A 24,264-nucleotide genomic window follows, 5' to 3' on the forward strand; every position below is an offset into this window, starting at 1 on the left:
CAGGGGGCTTGTTTTTGATCTACAAGTTGCCGAGGCCGTGGCGGGATGCCATCGTTGCGCTCGCCAGGTGGAGGGGATTGTATTTATTTATATTAGGAGATGTTTGTCACCGCAGCTACAAGATAAAATGACTGAATAGTTGCAAAATGAAACAAGCTAAGACATGAAAGCGTCGTTGCTGCTGTAATTACATTTTGAAAGGAAAGAACACAATCACACGCGCGGCCCATCCGTAACGCCCGTGCAGAAAATCCCAAAACGGCTTGTCAGATCTGCATTTTGTGCTCAACTTGTGATTCACAACACAAAGGGAGAACCAGTAGAACCAGTGCGAAGGAAAAAAGAAAGACGTCTCCACGACGTCTGAAAGAAATCTCTACAGACGGTTGGTTGGATGTTTTAAGCCTGGTAGGCATGAGGAAGTTGACATTGGCGTGTTTGAATAGATGCGAAAGCAACACGGATTCTGCGACATACAAAAATCTCTCTCCAATGCGCGCCAAAGTCTCAAATGACGACAAGCACCAAGGGTTAAAAAAACTCGATTCTTTTTATTAAAGTTCTATCTTTATGCAATCTGTATATATAAAAGTTCTAGAACGATCAACCTGGGACTAAGACAGAGATAGTGGCGATCATGTGTTTCAGTTCAGTTAACTATATTCACAGACCGGTGGCCTTTGTGGAAACCATATAAACACACAACATGGGTATGAGTGACGTACAAAAAGGACCACGTGATCACGTACTGTGAAGAAAAATACAAGTCGTCTGTAGAACCGGAGGAAGAGGAGTAAACAGAATAAATAACATTAAATCCGCCCACAGCTGAAGTCCCAACAGTCTCTTTGTGCCCCGCTGAAAAAAAATAACTTGGAAATTAGCACCAGGTCTCGGACAGGTGGGCGATGGATCTGAAATTGTGCAGTGATGGCATTTGAAAGTACGTGCGTGGACGAGGACACACACACACACACGCACGCGCCGCATCAATGGGAGTAAAAACCAGCGTATAATGCTAATTGATTTTTTTTTCCAAGTCTGTAAACCAGCATCTCTTTTGTTAATAAAACATTTTTTAACCACATATAAGGATTTTATTCACCATCCCAAACATTTTAATTTTTTTCCCCCCCCGTTCTCATTAGCAGAACCATACTTCTATTCTCTTAAATACAATATTTCACATGTCAGATTAAATAGCACGAGATTTGAGTTTTGGGGCCGATGCGGTGGATCTTTCCACGCGGTGCGTTTTGGCACCGTTTCCTGTGTTCCGTGATGTAGGGTTGGGCTCTTCTGAGAAGCACGCGCTCCACCACACTTGCGTCATGCAGCACGAGCGCGCACGAGCGCGAGTTCAGTCGCTGTCGCTGGTCTCGCTGCTGGGGTCTCCCTGCACCTTGCTGCGGTGCTGCATGGCACGGTGATAGGCCACCTGGACCGACTTGCGGATGTTGGACTTCCTGCCCTCCAGCATCTTCTCCTTGTCCAGCTGCTGGTCGACCCCGAGCGGCACCAGCTTGGACCGCGGCAGCCACTGCCTGCGCACACAAACACACATTTACGGCTCGCGCGCCGCCTTGAAATACAACCGAAGAAGCCGTCATTCAGTTTTCCCGCGCACTGAAGCCGAGGACACTCGAGACTCGACTTCTTTCGGACGATCCAAATTCATTCTCAAAATTCTAGCTTCATCTCCATCTCAGAGTTCGACTTCATCCCGGACATTGATTTTAAAAATTCAAACATCGGTCTTTTCTTTTCGTTTCGGCCCAAGCGTGTCGTAGTTTGTCACCGATTATCGCGCGGCTGTGAGCGAGACTTCCCCTCCGAACCCCGACCTGGCTTCCAGACGGACTTTCCGCCGTCGCTCAGAGCAGAACCTCGGAGAGGGTGGGAACCGAAGACGAATTCTACCGACGTGACGGTGAGGTTTTTGAGAGCAGTTAAAGCTTCTTTCCTTGCCTTTCTTCATGAAGGAGGCGCAGAATGAAGTCTTGGAGAAACACGCTAACGTGCCCGGAGCTTAAATGAAGCTGTGCCGTCCGTGTGAGGGACTTTCAGTTTGATCCCTTTACAGGTCGCCGAGGTCGGAGAAGACGCGCGGTCGCGCTCCGCTCCTTCCCCGATGACGCCGTTCCAGTTTTAAGTTTACCTTCGACCGATGCTAACAGCGACGACGGGTTAGGCCCGGCGGAGACGTTTTTCCAGGCATTACTGCAGCGAGGATTCTCTGATTTCCGGTCGCGAGACGTCGAAGTTAAAGAGTTCACGATGAACCGACCGGTCGAAGTGTGCTGCGCAGCACGAGATGACCTAAAAAAAAAAAGTTTTTTTCCCTTCCGCTGCATTTCTCAATAACCTTTCTGCTCACTTTCATCTCGTGCCTCGGTACGACGACTGATGTTTCCTCTAACCCCGACCCGATCGGCGTTTAAACAACGTTTGATACGTGCGAAAGAAAAAGCACAGTGAGGGGAGGCAGAGCACTGACCAGGTTCTCTTGTTATCAAAGAAGAGGACCAGAAACAGGTGCTCCCGGGCCTCCTGGGTCATCTGCTCCCCGAGCTTCAGCACGTCCAGCGGGGGCACGGGGATGGGGACCCCTCTGTGGAACACCCCCTCCCGGGGCATTTTCGGGTCGATTATCTGCGGCGGAGACACCGGCCCGTTAATCACCGCCGCTCGCTCCACTTTCCACACTCGGCGTGTCGCGGAGTCTCACCAAAGCGGGGTACGAGGGGTAGCCTCTGCACTTCGCCCAGACCAAGTCCAGAGCTTCCAGAGAGGAGAAGTCGTCGGAGGTCATCCAGCACCCCGACCTGGCTCGGCCGCGCACCACTGACGGGACAGGACGACACACAGGGGCACAGTCAGTTACGGCGGGAGATTAATTTACAAGAATCTCTCCTTTGTTTTGAGACACGCCGATGAGAAATTTGCATCTGATATTGCAGCTTTCCTGTATCTGGCTTCTCTGTCTGTCTGTCGGGGCACCCACTCTTTTCTAGAAATCACTCCGCACGACTGTTAGCACTGACAAGTCAACCGTCTACGAGGTGAACCCATCTCCGTCTTTATTACTGCACAAAAGAGATGAGACGACACTCTTACACTTGCTTTGCTTTTATTATTATTTCTGTTTTTTTAAATCTAACTGTAAAAATATACTCCGGTTCAACGAACATCAGTGTTCCAAAACACGGAGGGTGCTTTTTGGTCAGATTTCCACAAGATGCGACATCTCCCCGAGTGTCTCCGTCTCCTCGTCTTCTAGAAAAACCCGCGAGCTGTTTTCCCGGGGACGCGGGAGCACCGAGTGTTGCGCGAGTTCGTGAAAATGTGCTCACAATGCGAAACCCCCCGCGATCCTCCGACCGAGTAGGAATCGTTTTCGGTGCCGGACGTCTCTTCGCTGCTGTCCTCCTGGAAGGCGGAGCGGGAGAAGGATGCCTTCCCTCGTCCCTGCTTGGAGGGTGTCGTGCTGGGAGACACAAACACGCACCTTTAATTCCTTTACACTGAATTAAAAACACAACTGCAGACATTTCAGCGTCGGTTACTGGGGTGAAACAAAGAGAGTCGGATGTACAGCTCTTTAAAAACGCACGATAAGACAATGTGAGTCACCGTATTTTGCGGAGCATAAGGCGCACCGCGTTATAAAGCAGGATATCGATGAACGGGTCTATTTTCGGTTAATTTCAGTTCAGTCGAACTTTATTCATCTCGCTTTGGTCCCTCAGATCTTCATCTGCTGGCTTCCTCCGCTTCCGTACCATTGATTCATTCATGTTGAATTCTTTGGCGGCTGCTCTGTTCCCGTCATCTACTGTTTGAATTCCACCTCCTAAGCATGTCTGGTGCCATTTTTGGGGGTTCTCATCCACGCAAACGTACAGTAATATGAGGGTGAAGTACAGAACGTAGCGGAGGTCGGGGTTTGAGATACTGTTCTCTCGACAAACTGATTGGTTGCCGGCGACGGCGGACACCTGAAGTTACTGTGAGGTCGGAACAATGTTGTATTCCAGCATGACATCATTCGTTACCTGACGTTGTCTGACGTTGCTTACCGAAGTCGCACTAAAACGTTTTAACAGATGTCTGAGCGCCACATCAAATTGGTCGGGGTTCAGTCGGCGCAACAAGAATACGTACACTAGGCGCCCGTATAAGACAATTTTTGAGAAATGTAAGGATTGTAAGTGCGCCGTACGGTGCGAGAAATACGGTGCGCGGTCCTGCCGAGACCGGCGCGTAACGTGTCGTCCCTTCCGATTTCCATCCGCCGACCTCGTGACCCCGCGGACGAGAGTTACCCACCTGGTTCTGTCGGAGGCGGCGCTGCTGCTGCTGCTGGTCGTGGAGTCGGAATCTGAGCTGGAACGAGGAAGACGAGGTTCGTTTCTGTACACGCGGAAGCTCTCCGTGACCGGTTGGTTTCCCCCGTCGAAGCCGTTGCTCGGCAGACCTGATGGAAACGACGGGTGAGGAATTCGCATCCGGCACGGAATTTGCGCGGGATTCGGCGGCGGCACCTGGAAGCAGGTCGTCGTTGTCGCTGTCGCTGTCGGAGCTGGAGCTGGTGTGGGGGCTCCGGGGCCTCTTCCTCTGCCTGGCCGGAGACAGCAGGGGCAGCTGAGGGGGGCCGATGGGGCTCGGGCTCACCCCCGTGCCCACGTAGCCGGCGTCTCGGTTTTTCGGGGGTCTCCCCGGCCTTTTAGGGGGTCCGGCCATTTTGGGGTTCTTCTTTGAGAAGAGAACAGATGTCCGCCGGCCCACCTCTGGAGCCAAGGCGGACGAGGACACGCTCAGATCTTGGATGAGAGAGAAATGTGTGTTAAAGTTGGGGAGGAAATCAGCGGGAGGCCGATCGATCGCGGTCGCTCGGCGCGGCGACCCTTGTTTTCGTCGCGGCGAATCCGGACGCGTCGTGGCGCACACACCCTTTCCGCCGATCTCCTGGCTGCTACTCTCTTCCCCCTCGTCGTGATGTCCGGCGGACGAGGGGCGATGAGGAAGGGAGGATCCCCGATCTCCTCCGATGGACTCTCTGGGACCCAGACCGGAGCCGCCTTCCCGCTGGTGCGCCAGCTTCCGCTTGATGACGCTGATCTCCTTCCTCAGAGCCTTGGCCCGGCGGGACTGACCGATGCTGTGCTTCCCTGAGCTCACCTCGTCCAGGCGCGCCTGCAGACAATGCAGCTGCTCTTCCAGGGGAAGCCGCCGACGGTTCTCCGGAAGGAGCAGCTCTGCAAGAACATCGAGATACAACCGTGACGGCCTGGACGACAGTCAGAGTCGACAGAATAAGTCGCTAATGTCTTTTCCCGGCCGCATCGTGGAGTCCGTCCTGAGCCGCGGAATCTCACGGTGACTCGCCGGCAGCGCGGCTGCAGAAAGGAAGGCACAGCAGAGGACCAGAAAAAAAACAAAACAAAAAATGACGGGGCATCCCATCCCATCACCTGAGGACATCTACAAGACACGCTGCTTCAGGAGAGCCCACCAAGTCCCACCCCGGCCACCTCCGATTCCAACTGGTGCCCTCAAGGAGGCGGTTTATGACAATAAACAGATTGAAAAACAGGTTTTACCCCAGAGCCTGATCCCATCGCACTAAAATCAGCGCAACCCTGTACACTTAAGGCCTTTTTTCCGCTTTTTCCTTTCTACATATTTATCAACTTAATCTTCTCACGGTGATATCCGTCTCAAATCTCTATAGTTGTATTGTTGTGTTGCGTCCTGCCTTTTCAGGTTGGATCGTGAACCTGAGAGCTGCTTTCTCGAACTCTGGCTGCACTCTGTGTAACCACAATAAAAGTCTTGAATCCTTGAATCCCAAATAGTAATGATCATTTTTATCATTTAGACTTCTATAAAATTAACCGTGAGCAGTTGGTTGGCGTCCATTAGTGTTCAGCAACAACACAACCAGGAATGGATGTTTCCAAAACCATCGCTCTACTTCCTGCGCCAGGCTGCCCTCCATGGCTCAAACAAAATGTCAAATAAGGGCGGCAAAGGCTTAAGGATGTAAAACTGCATGATGAACATGCATTATTATTAAACATTATTATTTTAATATATTATTAAAACTATTAAAACTGCATTATTATTGTTATTAAAACTGCATGGAACACATAACAGCAAAGCTACGACCTCAGACAGACCTATACCTTGACAAATGGGCACCCATCAAAAAAAATTTGGTGAGTTGAGGATATTATCTCTATTTGACGGAGCTAAATGTTGTTTTTTTTTTTTTTTTTTACTCTTTGTTGTATTTTAGTTTTTTTTCTTGTACTTTAAGTTGTTTTTTTTTTTTTTTTTTACTTTGTTGTATTTTAAATTTTTATTTTTTTCCCCGCTTGCTATTGAGGAAATAAGCGAATTGCTAAATGAATGGTAGAAATAATTTTACCCATAAAGAATATTGTATAACGTGTATCTTGTCATGAGGTTTTGTAAGAATGTGTGCGACTCTGCCAAGGAACTTGTTCTAAATAATGTTCAAAAAAATAAAAATAAAATAAGGGCGGCCTACTAGACCCGGATTCGATGGAGCTTTAACCCGAGAGCCATTTTCCAATCTGGTGGCGCGAGAACCCGGCCCCCGCGGCGTCCGCCCGCATCCTCCCGCATCCTCCCGCGCAAAGTAAAAGAAAAGACTTGCCATCTTCGTTGGAGGAGAGCGGCCGTTCTCTCTCTCGGTCCCTCTCCCTCTCCCTCTCTCTCTCCCGCTCCCTCTCTCGCTCCCGCTCCCTCTCGTGGTCGCGCCGGGCGTCCGGGCTCAGCTCTCGGGGAAGGTGCATGCCGGCCTCGTAGTCGAAGCCGATTCTGTCGGCCTGGCGCCTGGCCGTTCTGATGACGGCGCCGCCCATCTCCCTGAGCCGCAGGGCGGCGCGGTAGAAAACCGTGTCCTTGGCGTTATATTTGAGGCAGTTGTTGACGATGAGGCCGAAGTCCGCCTCAAACGCCTCGAAGGTGAGGTAGCGATGGGACTCCAGCAGCTTCCACATGGTTTGGAAGTCCATGGGAGTGTCGATGTGGTCCAGGTAGTCTGGCACCTGGAGCACAGCGGGCACAGATCGGGCGGACGTGAAGCCGGCGTGTGCAAACGAGCTTTTCGATTCGTCCGGTGAAACTACGATCCGATGCCACGTCGGAGGCTTCCGGCCTTAACGATACTGAAACTGATTACATGATATTGCTATGTTTTACTTGAAACTCTGGCACGACAATTTCCTTCGGGATAAATAAAGTTGTTCTTATTCTTATGACAGTAGTTTACTGAATTAACGCACCAGATAAAAAAAAATCAATCGATCTATCTATCATCTGATAATTATCAAAGAGGTGCGGGAAAATAAATATGCAGGAGAAACACAAGATGAAAATCTATATTAAAACATCAAAAGGGCTTGAAAATGCAGATTCAACTCAGAATGCGCATCCTTTTGGTACTTTACAAATTAAAATGCAGCGCGGGACGGCGGGCAGATCTATTATATTCACAAATGACGACGAGCTGGCCGGCCAGACTGCGGACTTGAGAGAGTGGCCGGTTTATTTACCTCTGCCAGGGGCACCGGCTCAGTGAAAAAGTTGTTGGTGTCTCTTTCCTGTAGCTGCTCCAGCGTGCTCCTCAGCAGCACCAGGAGGGGCGTCAGCTGCATCTCCAGCGCCATCTGCTGCACTTTGATCTGAAAAACAGACGGATGTTGGAGAGAGAGAGAGAACATGAGCGCGGTACGGAACGCGACTTGGATCGCCACATCCCCGCTGCGGCGCCGATACCAACGAAAAGCAAAAGATGGGCGGTAAACAAAGGGCTCTCACCGTCTCTCTCTTGAGTTTTTCTCTCTTCCGGATGAGCTCCACCAGCAGCCTGGCTCTCTCCAGATCGTGCCTGAGCCTCTGCCACGCCTTCAGCTGCTCCTTCCAAGCCGTTTGTTTCTCTTCGCTGTCCCTCTGCAGGGGTCGCAAACACGCGGCCCGGTTATTTACACCAATACGCCGATGACGGCGATGTCTTTCGACATTTGGGGAACCCACCAGAGGGAGCTGGGAGGACGGCTGCGGCGGCAGGGGGTCGATGTGCCGCTGGGACTGCAGGTGGGTTTGGAGGCGTCGCAGCAGAGGCACGCCGTTGCGACTTTGCCTCTTCAGGGTCCAGTAGCTGTGAAGTCGCTGCATAAACTGGCTCTTCCTGGGTACGGTCAAGTTACTGGTGATTTTGCTGAGCCTGATGGAAAAGAAAACACAAAACACGACTCTATTGTTCCCATTTCACGAAAATAAACACCCGTTCGTGCAACATTCATCCGTCAACCTTTGCGGAGACACGGGGAAGACCGATGTCCGAGCGGCTTCGCTCGCCGGATTTCAAGCCCAATTAAATGGATGTAATACTCCATGTAATCATTTTAGGTGTCATTTAATCAGGTTTGAATATTTCATAAAGCGGCGAAGCATCTGTTGGGCTCCTGACGCCTGCTCAATTTACCGAGACGGCGACCGTAAATAGAATCGGACGTTTACGGGCGAAACGGACCGGCCTGACTTACGGCACGTTCGGCTGTCCGAGCACCCTGGGCCGCGGCGCCGTGCCAACATCGACTAATCCGAAGTCTGCGCGGCATTTTGGCGGACGGTACAATGCTACTTAAAAAGCTTTTTGTCCAACAAATAAATGTCCGACATCACTGGCTCTGGGGTTGCTGACGAGAGAATTGCCGACCCGAGTTGGCGTTCAATCTTAATGTTCTCTCAAGTAAGACTCGCGAGGCTACAAGGGGACGACAACAGATAGCCGTCGGTTTTAAAGACAGCCGAAACATGACCGGATGCCAGTGGGACTCTGGAGACCAGGGGTGGAGTCTGCAGAGAGCAGGGCTGGGATCTGTTCAGCCCCTGAATCATGAAGAAAAGTTCCCCGCAGAGCAGATGGATGCTGACATTAAACAAACGCAGCTTCAGTGTTTCTCGGGGGGAAAAGAGATCGTTTCTTCTTTGGTCGGGTCGCTTAAGTGAAGCATGGTTTCAAATACTGAGCGCAAAAAAAGGAAGAACCCAAGGGGGCTTCATTTAAACCCTGGATAGGAGAATCTGGATTAGGAGAAAGCAGTGAGTTTCAACCTGAAAGCTGATGTGCTCTCTTGACATATTAACGGAAAATGGCCTTTTTTTTGTTATTAATTTGTTTTGTCCAATTACTCTTGACCCACTGGAAATGGAGCGTGCATGGAATGGCTGTAAGCCCCGGACGGATTCACACCATACTTTGAAAATCACTTTTTTAAGGGGTTTCCTGTTCATCCTTTCAAAGACAAATATTCTATCTTCTTGTACAGAGTAACCATCCAAAAAAAATTTCCACAAGATCAATGTATCTCAAAAATTTTTCTATTTTTTTGTTGGAGTGAAGATTATATCTATGTGCAGCTCTGTACAAATGTACCATGGAAATATAATTATATGGCCGCTGCACCTCCAGGAAAAGGTGAAGGAAAGTCACATTACTAAAGAATCGGCCATGCGTTTGCGCTCCAGAGTCGTGGTTCATTTCAGCTGATGCTGAATCCAATAAAATCTGAGCCGCGTGCGCCGTCACGGGGACTCAGAGTTATTATCTGTATTCCGTTCACGGGGTCGGTCTGCTGTTCCACTTACACATTTTAATGAAAATGCAAAGCGGCGAGGGCCTGTCTACTGCGGCACACGTGTGACATGTACCTCTGCGGTGGAATACAGGGCACAGACACCACCGGCGCAGCAGCTCTCCTCTCCGCCAGGATCTTCCTCGCCCTCTTCATCTTCAGCCTGGACTTGGCCTTCGCCCGCTTGGCTCGCTCGGAGCTCCAGCCCTTTGAGTCGTCGTCGGGGCCGATGCTCGGCTCGTCGTCGTCCTCCAGGTCTCCTTCGCTGTGGGACGAACCCATGCTGGCCCCGCCTACCCCTCCCAGAGGTCGAGCCGAGCCCGGCGGCGTGTGGATGTCACAGTAAGCGGTCTTGCGGACGCTGAAAGAGGTGCCGTTGGCCCCGGTCTCTCTGACGGGCTCCATTTTCATATAGAGCCCTGCCTGCTGGGCACAGGTGACGTGGAAGGCGGTGTAGCAGTTTGCTTTGTGACACTGGATGCAGGCGCCCGAGCCACGTTGCTTGCAGATGTAACAGGTGAGCTTCCAGCGTGCCGGAGGGATGTGTTCGATGCTGTCAATCGGCTCCAGAAAGACCGTGTTGGCGAAGCAGACCTGAGGAGAACCGGCAAATTCGACTCAATTGAAGGTCTGACATTTTACAATCCGATGGTCAACTTCACACCGGGAACGAAATGAAAAGTGGACTTTAAAAGCGTCGCTCTAGAGGAAAACGTCTATCGCATTTGTACCATTACGAGGTCTGAGGAAAATGAAACGACACAATGTACGCAATCAGCTAAGTTCCTCATTACCGTAAAATCCAACAATCTGTCATGTTGCTGCCAACGCAAGGACGGGAAAACAAGCCCCCGATGATTGTGTGCGTGCCGTATGAACAGACCCTTGTTTCTAATGGGGCTATAAAACAAGTCACTTCATTTGTGAGTTCCTTTTTCTTTAAAGTGTTTTGGCAGACACTGTAGCCCTCTGCTGGGAGCAAGTAGCAAAAACAAAAAAACAAACAAACAAAAAAAAAAACAATCAAGCAAACACGTACACTAATCTATAGGACAAATCATGCACATTTGAAAATAGATTATTTCTTGAACTAATCCACATGTCAATGCAAAGTGAAAAACACACACAGACTGGGAGGACCGGCGGACCGTTACTGACAGCCTCACACAACACGGGCGTGCTCGCTAGATGATATGGACTTAATAATGAAGAAGTACGGTTTCACCTCTGGGATCCAAAGAGCGCACACAACGTGCGCCCAGCGTGCATCGTCCGTCTGTTTGAAAGCTCCCCCTTTGTTGGGACAGAGGGCGCAGTCCACGGCTCTGCTCGGCGACTGGAGGCAGCGACGGCACAACCACTGGCCTTCCGGGATGTAGGGCACGCCGTAGCACTCTTGATGCACCGCCAGGTTACACATGTCGCAGAAAAGGATGACATTGCTGCTCTGACACTCGCCGTCGTTGCAGATGCAACAGACGGCGTCCTCGTCGATGAGGGTGCTCGGATCCGCCTGAAGGGAGAAGGTCAACAACAGGTCAGGCGGATGTGTCGTATGGCTGCGCTCTTTCGGTAATGTTGAAAAATCCTCAGAGTTAAGCACCTTGTTGTGGCTCTCAAAGTAAGACTCCTTCTCCAAGCGGTCCATGAGGTACTCAAAGACCTCTTGGGGAATCGGGGTTACGCCGTCGCGACGCCGCTTGTCGTTCATGATGTCGAGCCAGATGTAGTCTTCCTCATCGATGTCGTACTCCACCTCTTCATCCAGCTCCTCGACAGACTTGTCGATGTACCTGGGATACGCGTTTGGAGAAAGGAACCAAATTTGTCCTGTAACGGTGTTTCATGTCATGCTGAAAGTGCATCTAAAGGTTTGGAAACAACTTTTTAATTTTCTGAAAATAAACACAGTGAGTAGAAGCACAACAATACTTCAAATATTTGTGATTCCAAAGAGATTTATCACAAACCGTCAACACTTTGGACAAAAAAGAAAAGCTTCTGATTTTCGGTCACCTACTTCAAACTGTCTCATCTGAACGGCCAACACTGTTCACATGTATCAGAATGTTTACACTTTCATTACTTCTTATCAATACACATCTAAATGCACTGCAGACAGCAAAGTAGAAATTTCACTGTTCAGGAAAACACAATTCTACACTGCGCATGTGACAATAAAGGCTTTGAATCTTGACAGGCAATGAGAATTATTATTATTATTATTATTATTATTTACCGTCATTTATTTTTGAAGAAATTGGAATAAGGCCACAGTGGTTCGTATTTTCACAACAGATACCCAGATATACCTACAGCTGGCTAATTCTGATGCCAATGCAGCCTGTAGCTGAAACCAACAGTTACAAATGTTTGTTTTCATTTACTCTGTTGTTTCTGCCAGTGAAACGAAGAGCAGCTCATTGTGACTGTAGAACCGCCTCTGATCACGCGATCTTTGGAGCTCGAGATAAAAAAGGCGATGACCGCAAAGAGGAGGCAAATGTGCACCAAGTATATGAACACAACTAATGCACCTGCTTCTTCTCACCTGTAGTAAGATGAAGGTCGTGGAGGTGCATCCGGTCTCTCTTGGTCCAGTTCTCTGAAGACCGCCTCGGGGAGCTTGACTGCGGGCCCAGACTGAGTGCTGTGATGATGTGATGAACCGTCCTTCTTCTTTTCTTTACTCTTATGCTTCCCAGACTTCGGGGTGGCTTTGCCCCCGTTAGATGATGGAATGTCTGTCCGGTCTTTGCCGCTGCCACCCAACTCGCCTCCTCCCCCTCCGCCGTCACTCCCGTTACACACTCCTCCACCGCCACCGCCGGGACCAGACAGCGGAGCGTCGTCCACGTCGCTGTCTTCCTCTGACACCACATCAATGTTCTCAAAGATACTAATTCGGTGAATACGTCCTTGAAACTCAAGCTCCACCATGCGCTGTGCCTGAGCATAAGTCATTGTGTCCCTGCTGGGGGAGTGGGAGAGTTCCGATCGGTTGGGGCTCCCCGGTGTGTTCCCTCCGTGTCCCGGTCCTCCTCCGTTACCTCCGCCGTCATCCGTGTCCCCTGACCCGGCGAGCGACGCTCGTGGAGGCCGACCCTTCCTTTTCTTCTGTGGCAAAGCCTGAGCGGGAGTCGGGTTGTCGTGGTCATAGTGGTAAAGGTGATACTCGATGCCGCTGTAGCTCCTGTAGACCTTGCGGCAGGTCTCCACGGGGCACTCGTACGGGGGCTTGGTGGCCCGCAGGTTGTGACAGAATGTCTTTACGTCAAAGTCCAGCCCCATCTCGCCGCCGGCCGCCGCTGGATCTGGTGCTCTTCAAGCTTACATCTGAAACAGGGGAACACAACAGCAGCACAGATCAGTTGGAGTGACTTCCAGCTGCTGGTGGCTGACAGCTTCAGGTAGCACAGGCTGGACCAGCACCTTCTGCACCTGTCCTGGTGCAGGCATGTAACTGGACCACCTCTCTGGTCGCCCTGCAGACAACAAACTGCTTACTTTTGGACAGGTGTCTTCTAGTCACGTCAGGAACCTAAAATCAACGCGATTGTGAGCGCCTCAGTTACAATAAAATTAAATAGAATAAAAAAAGCTGAATACCACCGGGGTAATGGCTCACCCGGAACTTTTAAACGACTCACCGAGGATAATAAAGCAACATAAACATGCTAGCCGTAGCTTTAGCGTGTCCCCGCTGTTTTCCTTGTCAAACAATGCAACATTGACGCTGTTAGCCGGCGGGCTAACGCCAGTTAGCAAACAAACACTGCTCGCTCTCCGGTCAGCGGAGATAAAGCAGAATATCCGGCGGGTTGTAAGTAACGTTAGCTTCTGCTAACCGGAGGACGGTTAGTGTCCCGGTCCGGCTCAGGGACGCTAGCTTGACTTTTTATTTCGCTGCAAACAACTGGCGTTAGCTAAGTAACGGGGAAAGGGAGACAGATGTCACCGGAACACATCAACTGGGTGGGCGAATGAATTAAAAGAAAAACCAAATAATAAGCCGTTGAGTGTTAAAACAGAAAACAAACCGTAACTATAAAGAAGCCAGGCGGTAAGTTAGCGAGAGCTGCCCATTGAGCCGTAGGATGGTGTTTCCCTCCACAATGACCTCACCCCCGAGGACCCCGCGGACGGAGCGGCGCTATTAGCTCAACGCAAGACGGTACGGTTCGGTGTGGTTACCACGGCAACACGGCCAAAGACGTCCAAAAGCCCATTTATATCTATTTTTTGTAGTAAATTACGCCAGCGGGTGGCTACGAATTGTTCTGATGAGATATCCAGACTTGGTTTTACTGGTTTAGGAAGGTGATAGTGGTGGTGGTGGTGGTGGTGGGGGGTAAACCGCCACCAGACGACCGGGCTAGGCGTCTGTCTTTCCCCGATATGTGACCCGATTCGCCGGCCGAGGATTGTCCGGACGCCCGCCGATAAACACTTACTATCCACGTTCCTCAAGACTGCGTGGTTCGGGGGAAGAAAAAAAAAACCTCACGCCGGATCGGAAGGGCCGTGTTTTTTTGTTTTGTTAAATTCGCTGGTTAATCCCAGTCGAGATGGCGGGAGACGTAGTTGTAAAGAAGTGTTTAATGGCACCATATCGCGTCCCGATCATTTCATTGTGTTAGGAATCATTCAGGAACTCGGCTGAACAAAAGGGGCGACCATTGCTGTAACGTTGCGCTTGAGACGCGGGGCGACACTTTCGCGACGGACCGGGATCTATTTCTCGGCTTTTATTAAAAAGAAAAAAAAAAGCAACCTTCAAAAAAACCGCTTACGAAACACGTTTTGAATTTTTAAAACACGCTAATTTTATTTGACGTTTGTTTTTTGTTTTTTTAGTGACTACGCTTTTTTTCATTTTGTGTCACGAATCTGCCGTGGCGTACTCTACTATCACAAACGCTGTGCTCATCCTGACCTGCAGTTAAGTTCTTAATCATCTGTAACATTAAGATTTGGCTTCCACTCCAATTTTTTAATAAGCTTTTCCATAACCTCCATGAATGGAGTTTTTTTCCCCACATTGCAATTAAAATAAAATCAATAAAAACACCACTGTCAAGCACAAAATAATATTTATTTCTCTTTCAACATACAGTCTGTGACTAGAATGCAGCAGGGCGAGGTGGGGTAATGCAGTGGGACATACAGCAGGCAGAAGCAATCCCACACTATTGTAATACACGTTTTCTGACCATCAAAGCATATTCAGCAGGGGGCAATGTTGTCCAGACGTGAGAAGGGTTGCAAATGTCAGGACTGACCCTCCTCTGCGCATTTCAGCTTACTGCATACAAATGAATATGCTCAACAATGGATTTCCTCCTGTGCTCGCCGAGAGTTCGCAGCAATGGAGATAGAACAAAACATAGCAAATACAAGTGACAGAGAACAGAAATCTCTTACTACTGGAAGTATTTCATCGAAGCAGAAGATTCTGCAATATTCTATAAAAGTCCAATTCAAACCGAATTGATGGAATAATATACATCAAAGCAACCCCCTCCACCATACAGTCAAACAAAATGTACAAATATAAACTACAAGAAAAACTGTACAATTCACAGCTTGGTAGGATTAGGTTGCTGACACCATCCAGATGTGTTGCAGAGATGTGAGATTTCGAACCGAAGCATCTGTATTGTTTTGTTTTTGTGGAACATGAAAAGTCGGCCATGCTTGTCAGTGATTTAAAAATAAAAAAAAAGGTACAGATGGTGAAACCTGCTATATACAGTGTAGGAAACTCTACCATAAATCAGAATGATGGGAGACTATATATTGTGCAAATCCCCCACATCAAGTATCATTTGAATTTTGCAAGATGTCACTGGAAAAAAAACAAACATTGTCATAGAAAGGACCACTAGGAATAAACATCAGAATGTCAACAAGGCAATAACACTGCTTTGCCAGTGTCTCGTTTGTCATCACAATTTTTTTTTCTTAATTTTCACTGTCGTATGATGTGAATAAATTGCTTAACTGTACAGTGGAATCACCTCAGACAATAGCAGCATCAAAAAAAAAAAAAAAAAAAAAAAAAATTATATATATCACGCTTGAAACATCAAATAGTTTAAGAATGTCAGACCTTACCGGTGATTGCACAAAACATTTGACATTGTGTTTGCTGCGTAATAGAACAGCCAAGTCGAAAGTAGCTTCAGAAGTAGTGGATTGGTATTTCTGTTCGGTATGTAATGTGTTTGTCTTTGCCAGGTAACTCGTCGGGTGCGTGGTGGTTTGTATCTCTTCAACTTTTCAGCTTGCTCCTGTTGCACACGTCAGTGATAAGGCTTGTGGCAAGGCCACGATCAAAGCTATGTGGAAGATAGAAATTGCACTTTTTTTTTTTTTTTTTTTTTTTTTAAGCCTCAAGCCTTTACAAATTAACTGCTACATTCTGATCAAACACTACCAGAGGCATATACTGTAGAAAGGACTATGTACAGTATATATGGCTCTGGACACGGCCTCTCCACTGAGCTAAAGGCTACAGCACCGCCTAGGCTCGTGCTGCCCGACACATCTGTTTTCTATGAAAAAGGGCTGTGTCCAACTGAACCATTTGACCTGAAAGAGGGGATTTCTGCTGCTGGCATTTTAACTTTTCCTTCGCATCAGTCGTACATTTGTTTCTGAAAGGCAACGGTAAATCTCACCACTATGGCATTCCTTTTGTCACAGGGGTGGAAAGTAAACAAGGGTTGGAATATTATTTTATTATTTAAATAAAAAGCACATCATGTGTAAATAGTGCAGTACCACAAGGGCATTTGTCATGTAAACCAAAAAAAAAAAAAAGTGTCTGTAATGCATTAAAAAATAAAGACTGCACTCGAGCTACCACAAAATAATATACAAACAAAAAAACTTGGATGCAGATGAATTTTGCTTTACAGAGAAAAAAAAGAAAAATACATATATATATATATACATACATACATACATATCTATATATATATATATATACATATATGTATGTATAATTAATTTATGGTCAAGGCACTACATTCCTTCAGATATTTTAGTCATAAATACTGATACTGTGTGTTTATCTCAAGCTATTGTTATTTGGATCCCAATGTAGTGTGTAAATTGCGGAGACGGTCGAAATGTGAACAATTTCAATTATAGTGAATGATCGGAGTGAAAAATCCTCTTGTGACGGGTAGCATAACGTCTTTTATGGCTGAGTTTCAGTCAATACTAAAGCCAAAAAAGCAGGATGAATTCAGACGTACGAACCTGACATCTTAAACACACGGGCGCGCACACACTCGCACTTACTCACACACGCACCCATACACACACACACACCACACACACGCGTAACAACAGATATTGGTGTTGCATAACAAATATCAACACTCATGTTATTTACAAGATCAGATTATGTACATGAGTGAGACAACACCAGATTCTTCCAAACATACTCATGAGTCAGTAGGTTAGGTAGTCCTGGCGCTTTTGGAGCACGGGTCGTTCTCCGGGTTGTGCATGGCCACGGGGTAGGCTTGGATTCTTGGGTTGGGACTCATTCTCATCGCTCCCGCAGCACTAAGCAGGCCTACGGTGCCCACGGATCCGGCGGGCCCGGGTAAGCCAGGCCACTGCTGGGAATAAAGAGGACCAGGAACCATCGCCCCATAGGAGCCGGCTGGCAAAAGGTACCCGGGGGGGAGCATTGCCGAGGAGTTGGAAGCGAGGACCGTGGGCATCGCGGGGCCTAAAGCAGCAGTCAGGGGGCAGGAAAGAGGCAACTGGAACGTGTTAGGACCAGTGCGGTATTTTATCTGGAACAGAGGAGAATTGTTGTACAAAACAGTGGAGAGATACGTTCGCCGCCGAGGAACGACACATCGGAGATGAAACCCCGACACGAAACGTAAACCGTCCGGTCGCCCAATACCTTGTTCGAAGCCGCCCCCGCGGGGGCATCCTTGCCTTCCAGGTCTTGCCGGCGTTTTTGCTGTTTGATTTGGTTCAGGGACGGGCGCGGCTGATGGGCGGCTGCCACGGTCTCCTTGGCCCAGTCGTCCACCAACTTGTGGAGGTCGTCGGTGAACGTGCCCCCCTTGTTGTTGCTGTTGTTTGTCTGGACCTGAGCGAGCCTCGAGATGGGCTGAGGAGACGGCGACGGCGTGGCCGAGGTGAGGGGAGGCTGCGGTAGACAGGAGGCTGTCTGAGCGGACGTGGCGTTGGAGGCGGACCCTGAAATAAAGAGAGGTCTCAAAAAGCCGCCACATTCCAGAAGGCGGACGGTCTATCAATTGGCTGATGTATGGCATCGCTGAGGCCACCCCTGACCATGGCTTCATGATGCAGAGGCTCCTCCTTTGTTTTGGTCAAACACACCCGTCTACAACCCTGACCTCGGCGCGGCATCCGCCGGCTAGCCGCTAGCTCTGGGAGGCCAAAGTGGGCTGGTGTATATCCGGAGAACGGACAACATCGTCGGCACTAGACTTGCTAGCATCATTAGAAAATGGCACCTTCCTTCACCAATGACGCTGAATCTGCAAATCCTTAAAAAAGGTCGGTGCGATTGTTTGGAGGCCAGGATAAGAATATAGCAGCGAACGACATTTCGCCGTGACATATTTTGCCAACATAGCAGCCAATGGATCGTAACACAAATGACTCGTGAGCAAGTACAAACAAACAAACGAACAAACAAACGGACGGGCGTCTGACGTGAGAGAACTCAGCGGTCCAGATGTGCGAGCGGACTTTTCATGCAAAATCAACAACATCGATGAACAGCAACGAGTACCACACTTCCAAGTGCTGGAAAAACGGAAAACATGTGCACAAACAATAAAACGGACTACGAATATTGTGATGAATAAAGGGTGTAAGGAAGTAAATGAGATAGTTACTACTACTGCGCTCTTTGCCTAGACATAGTCGTTTCAGAGTGGACCCTATGAAGAGGTAAAACAGCACAAGACAAACAGTTAGGCCAGGACACACTGCACACCACGTATGTGGACAAGCTGCTTCAAAAGCACATTGAGCTATTAAAAACAATTGAAGGGGGAGGGGGAGAGAGAAAGAGGAGAGGACGGGGTTTAAAAATTTGGTGAGGAGGACCGGAGGAAAGAGCCTACAGCTGTACGGTGTCCTTTTTTTTAAAAAAAGGGGGTGATCATTAAGAAGCTGCGAATAAGAAATTGTGCCTGAGACGGAAAACCTTTATTTGTGATGTGCATGTTAACCAGTCTCTTCTGCCTCGGTACGAGGAATATGTTTGTTTTTTTTTTTTTTTGCCCTGACAGCAGCAGCAGTTACGTTAACTGTCGAGCGGACAGGTCCGGTTAAACGTAATTTGTTTTTTAATGACTTGTTATCCGTTAGCCCTCGCCAAGGTTAAGGAACAGCGCTTTCTCGCAAAGAAAGCGCGGAGTCTGTTTTAATAAAGAAAGAAAGAAAGAAAAAAAAAAAACAGATCCCTCTGACGATGTGAGGTTGCCTGTGAAACACAATGTGAAACAAAAACAGAAGGAAATTTGGGGGGGGGGGGGATAAAGTGAAAGAGTACGGCGATGCTCGCTGAGACGCATCCGAGTCAGCGTTTGTCAAAAACATGCAGGTAACTGAAGAGAGGCGGAAGGGGAGAAAGTAGAAATACTGAAGATACAGCCCTTCACACGGCGGAGCCGGTGTCCCACAGCGCCCTGCCCGGCGCCTGCACCGTGCACGTCCGTCTCCTCCGTCCGTCCAAACGTGAGGGACGGAGAGCTCTTCTCAAGCACAGCGCAAGCCATGCCCGTCAGGGGGAGGAGCGTACGGGTATCGATGGGCGGAGGGCCTCGGATCATGTGAGCGCAAACACAGATCACGGACCCGTGTTCGGCGAGAACTACTCCCCCCGGGTCTGCTTGTGAAGCTCGAAGCGCTGCGAGAAGCAGGTGAACGGGCGGAAGGAGGCGTTTACGCTGCAAACGTACGGACGCGGGTCTGAAGATACCAGAGGAGAGGCCGACGACAAGGAGAAAACTGCAGGGCTGAAGTTACCTTCCTGCAGAGCGCACACCCCTGGAAATGTTTCCTTTTGAATCTTCACACTGGCATGGAAACTACGGCGCTCTTCCACCTTTACTACGACAAATACATGAAACCGGAATCCCGGGATAAAGTGAGGGCGGTGGTAAGCGCTTTCTGCTAGAGGTCTGCATGCAGCCTAGCAAGGGTCCGTTTTGGAAAGTCCCTGCTAAACAAAAACAGCTAAATAAATCTGCCGGTAGGATATCCATCTAAAAATCTCTTCTGTGGACATCATTGATCAAATTGTCAATCAATGCTGAAAATATCTAGCGTTCATGGTCAAGATTTTCTTAATATTTCCGAGCAAATGCCATACCGTGTTCATTTTTCTCTGAAACCTGAGAATGCGTGGCTCCTGAGGGCGGGGGGGGGGATTATACGGCCTGTCGAGACCCTGACGTAGATACATTTGATGTAAAGACGGTCGATATTTTATGAATCTGAGGTTGCCATGGGGACGTACGCTCCTGATGTGACAATCAAATGTGATTTTCAGGAAAAAACAAACAAACAAACAAACAACAAACAAAAAAAACAAAACAAAACATACTGGCGAGGTCCGGGAGCGCGCGAAGATTAAAATGAAACATTTCCATTCTGAGCGTTTTAATCTAGGATATTGACATGAATCAATAATAATCGAATCCGTGTGGAGATGTCAAAAATGTCTGTCGTTTGCGCATGTGGTGCGGGATCCTCTGGCGGCAAATTAAAGTCAAATTAAAAAAAAAAAAAAAAAAAAAAAAAAAAAAAAAAAAAGATCCGGAATACAGGTTTTAAAGTTGTCGGAAGGATGAGAGAATATAATGTATACAAATCAAAAAAAAAAAAAAAAAAAAAAACTTTGTTGAAAGAAGAAAGAGGGAGGTTAAATCAAGAGAATATGAGCATGAGAAAGGGGAAAATAGAAAAGAACAAATACAAACAGATGGACAGAGACACAGGTCCACTGAGGAATCTAGTGCGGGGTTTGCTACTAGATTTATAGGTGACTCTCTCTGACGATTGGTGGTAAACCGTCCAGCCTGTAAAGATGAATATAAGAGGGAAGAAGAGAAGAAACAAGAGAGACACTGTAAAAGTGCACAAAGACTGAGATGAGAAAAACCCCCACCATCCAAAGCAGCCGTAAAAGGACACGCCGCCGTGATAAATGGAACGCTATAATTATCGGTCTGATGATGGAATTTCAGCCAATAATTATATCTGATCATCAGAGAGTTTTATTGGTGGTGATGGGAAGTAACGTGCACGGGATGCGAGGTCTTATCGTGCGTGTTCGGCCCCCGATACGCCACCGGACGGGACGTACAGTATGCGGGCCGCCACCATTACGAAACTGTTGTTAAGAGCACCCGTTGTTTTTTTAATTCTAATTTATTTTGTGCTTTTTGTCATGGCGTTGGGGAGGGGCTCATCTCTTTATCTAAAGCTAAGAGTTGTTTTGCGTCATTGTTAAAGTTCCCCAGTTTTCCCAAGGCCTCATCACACCACTGTCCTTCACCTATTTCATTTTATTCAATTTTTTCATTTTTTTTTAATGCAATGCACTCGAGCAGAAATAGTGTTTGTTTTTATTTTTTATTTTTTTTAAATAATCAATCAATTAATTCATTATTTTTTATAAATCGGTGTCTGAAAATATGCTGAATTATATAGGTTTTTATTATCAATTTAGAAATGACAATTGAATGCGTTCTTACTGTTTAACAATGATCGCATTGTACAATGTGCCACTTTCCACCCGGTTGTAAACAAATCCCTCGAGCTCAACCGGGGAAGATATTTAACATGTAAGTGTGTCAATACACGGGAAGGTCTGTCTGAAAACGGAGCAGCGGTGAGATCCTATGTAATACGAGCGTATTCAAAGGTACGACAGAAAAACCGAACGCGCAGTGAGTGTGTGTGTCGGAGTGTGAATCTATAAGATGTACCTTGGCCGGGCCCCGCTTGGTTCGCTATTCCATCACTGTGCTGCCCTGAGTAGATGTTGTCTGAGGAAAAAGAGCCCTTTAGGGAACAGGGCTGCTGGGTGTGGACCTGCTCTTGGGCCGCGGGCCGGCCGGCGGAGCTGGAGCTGCCGCTGGAGTGGGCAGAACCGTCCGACACCACCGAGCTCTTAGCCGGCGAACTGGAGGAACTCGCAGCGCTGTCACCTTGGTGACAGAAAAGGAACGGTGAGTCACGACGTGAATCATATCTGCCTGGGGTTTTGTGTTCATGAAGCCACAGCGGCGGTTCACTTGAACAAAGTGTGTTGCCGACATCCTGTACACACACGTCGATCGCATCCCACCTTTCCTCTCAGTTGTGCTGTTGAGGTTCTGCCTGAGCTGCTGCACCATTGGATTGAGCAGTTTTCCCGCCTTCAGCTTGTGCTTGCTGGCCCTCCGCCTGCGGCCGCTGGGCGGCGCGGCGTGGAGCAAACCCACGTTGGGGGGAAGTGTCTTCCCGAGCTCTTTGTACAGACGTTCGATCTCGCTCCTCTGGAACGCCTGGAGTTCAGAGATCTCCTTCATGTGTCTGGTAAAAACAGGAAGACAGGTGTGTTAATGTTGGGTGTGTGTGTGTGGGGGGGGGGGGGGGGGGGGGGGAGGGTTGTTGTCCAGCAGGGGGCACTACAACCAAATTCATAGATCTACGTCTGTGGCGTCTGGTCATTTGTTGGAACCGCAATCTACATGCAACTTGTGCTCAGAGTCATTCATTCATACATTATGGATATGTTAATCCTGCTTCGGGGTCACCTTCTGCAGGCTGGACCAGGGTGGGGATGTGGAAAGATCCTCATACTTGACCCAAAACAACAAAAGCTCATCCATTCATTCTTTACTGCTCATGCTGCAGTGGTGGGGTTGCAGTCCCTCTAGATTTCCAATTCCATCATCCGTCTACAATATCTTCACTCTCACCCCTCTGTCCATGACTCAACCATCTCTGACCTTCTCTCCTGAACATCTACCATGTGTCGTCCCTCTGATGGACTCAATCCTGATCCTCTCCATCCTGGTCGCTCCCAAAGAGAACCTCAGTATCTTCAGCTCTGCCACCTCCAGCTCTGCCTCCTGTCTTTTGGTCATTGTCAGTGTTTGTAGATCATCTCACCATCGTCTCCTCCACCTTTCCTTCCCTTCTGGCTGATAGTCTTCTACGTCTTCATACCCCTGACACTTTTCTCCACCCATTCCAACCCGCTTGAACCCATTTCTTTACGACTTTTCAACGATCTCGACTGTTGACTTAAGTACCTGAAATTCTCCAACATCTTGATCTCCACTCCATGTAGCCTCACCGTCCCACCCAGGTTTCTCTAATTCACACACATATATTGTGTCTTGCTCCAACTAACCTTCATTCCTCTCCTTTCCGCCACCCGTTCCCTGCTCTCACTAAAGATCACAATGTCATCTGCAAACATCATGGTCCGTGGAGCTTCCTGTCTAACCTCATCGGTCAGCCTGTCCATCACCACTGCAAGCAAGAAGGAGCTCAGAGCTGATCCCTGGTGGAGTCCCACCTCCACCTTGAACTTCTCTGTTACCCCTACAGCACACTGCACCAGTGTATCACAGTTAGCATACATGTCCTGCACCAGTCTATCATAAACTGGTATCATGGTAAATGGGTCTAGAAGTTATGAAGAAGCCCTGTGAAGGACCCCACTACCACCCAACTCAGATGAACGTCAGCTGCATTTCAACTTCTACACAAAACCAGAATCTGTAAAGTCCACCGTTGTTTGACGACAAGTAAAGCGGGGTGTGTGCGTTGTGTGTCTGTTACTGTACTTTTCTCTCAGCTTCTGCAGCTCTTTCTTCATATCCGCGTCCTCAAACTCCGAGTCGTTGTCGCTGCTGATGTAGGACGAGTGGGCGTGTCCGGCGGAGGGGGCGTGGCCGTTCATCGCCAAAGGAGGTCTGCTGGGCGAATCGGATCCCTGCTCGCTTTTGCTCCGTCCGGAGCGCCGCAAGAAGGCCACGGCCCTCTTCATGAGGTCGCTGCCGCTGTGCTCGGAGAGGGCGTGGGCCGGAGGCCCCAGGTGGGACGGAGGGAGGGCCACGCTGCTGCTGTCCTCGTCCGCGGAGTCCGAGTAGAGCTGGGGCGAGTGCTGCTCGGGGCGGCGGGCCGGCGTGTCGATGGTCTGAGCCCTGGGGATGTGGCAGGGGGTGAGGTTCGGGCTCGAAGAGGGAGTGGTCTTGTAGAAGTTCGGCGGAGCGGAGTAGCGGTTGCTGCTGTGCGATCTGGACAGTTCGGTGTTTTCGCAGTCCACCGACGCGGATCTGCCCGCCATCAGCCCGCCTTTGTCCTTTCTGTCCGGGCTCTCCGTCAGGCTACGGGTTCCGCCTGAAAGGCCGGAGATGGCCGAAGAACCGCCACGGGCGCCGTCACGAACCCTACTTTTCTCAAAACGACAAAGTGCATCGGATGGAACGGGCGAGACCTGAAAGGGAGAGACGCCCACGTTTACGATGGAATCAGAGATCCTGTAAATTAGGAACCAAAATCCGGAGAAGCGATG

At 48.9% G+C, this 24,264-nt stretch overlaps 2 protein-coding genes across 2 annotated transcripts in view; both read right to left on the bottom strand.

The window, feature by feature from the left end:
- Positions 1–531: 531 nt before the first annotated feature.
- On the bottom strand, positions 532–13,423 carry brpf1 (bromodomain and PHD finger containing, 1). Its single transcript, XM_086141655.1, has 16 exons — positions 13,104–13,423; positions 12,223–13,007; positions 11,275–11,464; positions 10,897–11,184; positions 9,748–10,265; positions 8,068–8,257; positions 7,852–7,983; positions 7,587–7,715; positions 6,686–7,079; positions 4,953–5,258; positions 4,545–4,823; positions 4,330–4,477; positions 3,354–3,487; positions 2,729–2,844; positions 2,498–2,652; positions 532–1,544 (listed from the first exon to the last, which is right to left on the bottom strand). The coding sequence occupies exons 2-16, from the start codon at positions 12,960–12,962 to the stop codon at positions 1,361–1,363; spliced, it is 3,903 nt and encodes a 1,300-aa protein (XP_085997781.1). The 5' UTR covers positions 12,963–13,007; positions 13,104–13,423; the 3' UTR covers positions 532–1,360.
- A 1,324-nt stretch (positions 13,424–14,747) lies between these two features.
- LOC147214544 (serine/threonine-protein kinase WNK2) overlaps positions 14,748–24,264 on the bottom strand; it is a 36,737-nt gene continuing 27,220 nt past the window's right edge. Inside the window, exons 22-28 of the mRNA XM_086141127.1 lie at positions 23,534–24,186; positions 22,042–22,268; positions 21,680–21,901; positions 20,669–20,767; positions 18,575–18,619; positions 17,605–17,906; positions 14,748–17,488 (exon numbers count right to left, since the gene is read on the bottom strand). Of these exons, the coding sequence (XP_085997253.1) occupies positions 17,144–17,488; positions 17,605–17,906; positions 18,575–18,619; positions 20,669–20,767; positions 21,680–21,901; positions 22,042–22,268; positions 23,534–24,186 (1,893 nt within the window). The 3' untranslated portion in view covers positions 14,748–17,143. The remainder of the gene's footprint in view (positions 17,489–17,604; positions 17,907–18,574; positions 18,620–20,668; positions 20,768–21,679; positions 21,902–22,041; positions 22,269–23,533; positions 24,187–24,264) is intronic.

Source organism: Fistularia commersonii, chromosome 34 (genome assembly GCF_037954325.1).
Source record: "Fistularia commersonii isolate RoL2024-O1a breed Wild chromosome 34, RoL_Fcom_v1.0, whole genome shotgun sequence".
In the NCBI taxonomy this organism is placed as follows: Eukaryota; Metazoa; Chordata; class Actinopteri; order Syngnathiformes; family Fistulariidae; genus Fistularia; species Fistularia commersonii.

Excerpts from the sequence above, each read along its gene's own strand:
- brpf1 (XM_086141655.1), bottom strand. The coding sequence starts at position 12,962 with ATGGGGCTGGACTTTGACGTAAAGACATTCTGTCACAACCTGCGGGCC. Across the intron at positions 7,080-7,586 it reads AGCCGGTGCCCCTGGCAGAG|GTGCCAGACTACCTGGACCA; the intron begins GTAAATAAACCG and ends GCTGTGCTCCAG. Across the intron at positions 4,478-4,544 it reads CAACGACGACCTGCTTCCAG|GTCTGCCGAGCAACGGCTTC; the intron begins GTGCCGCCGCCG and ends CGTTTCCATCAG.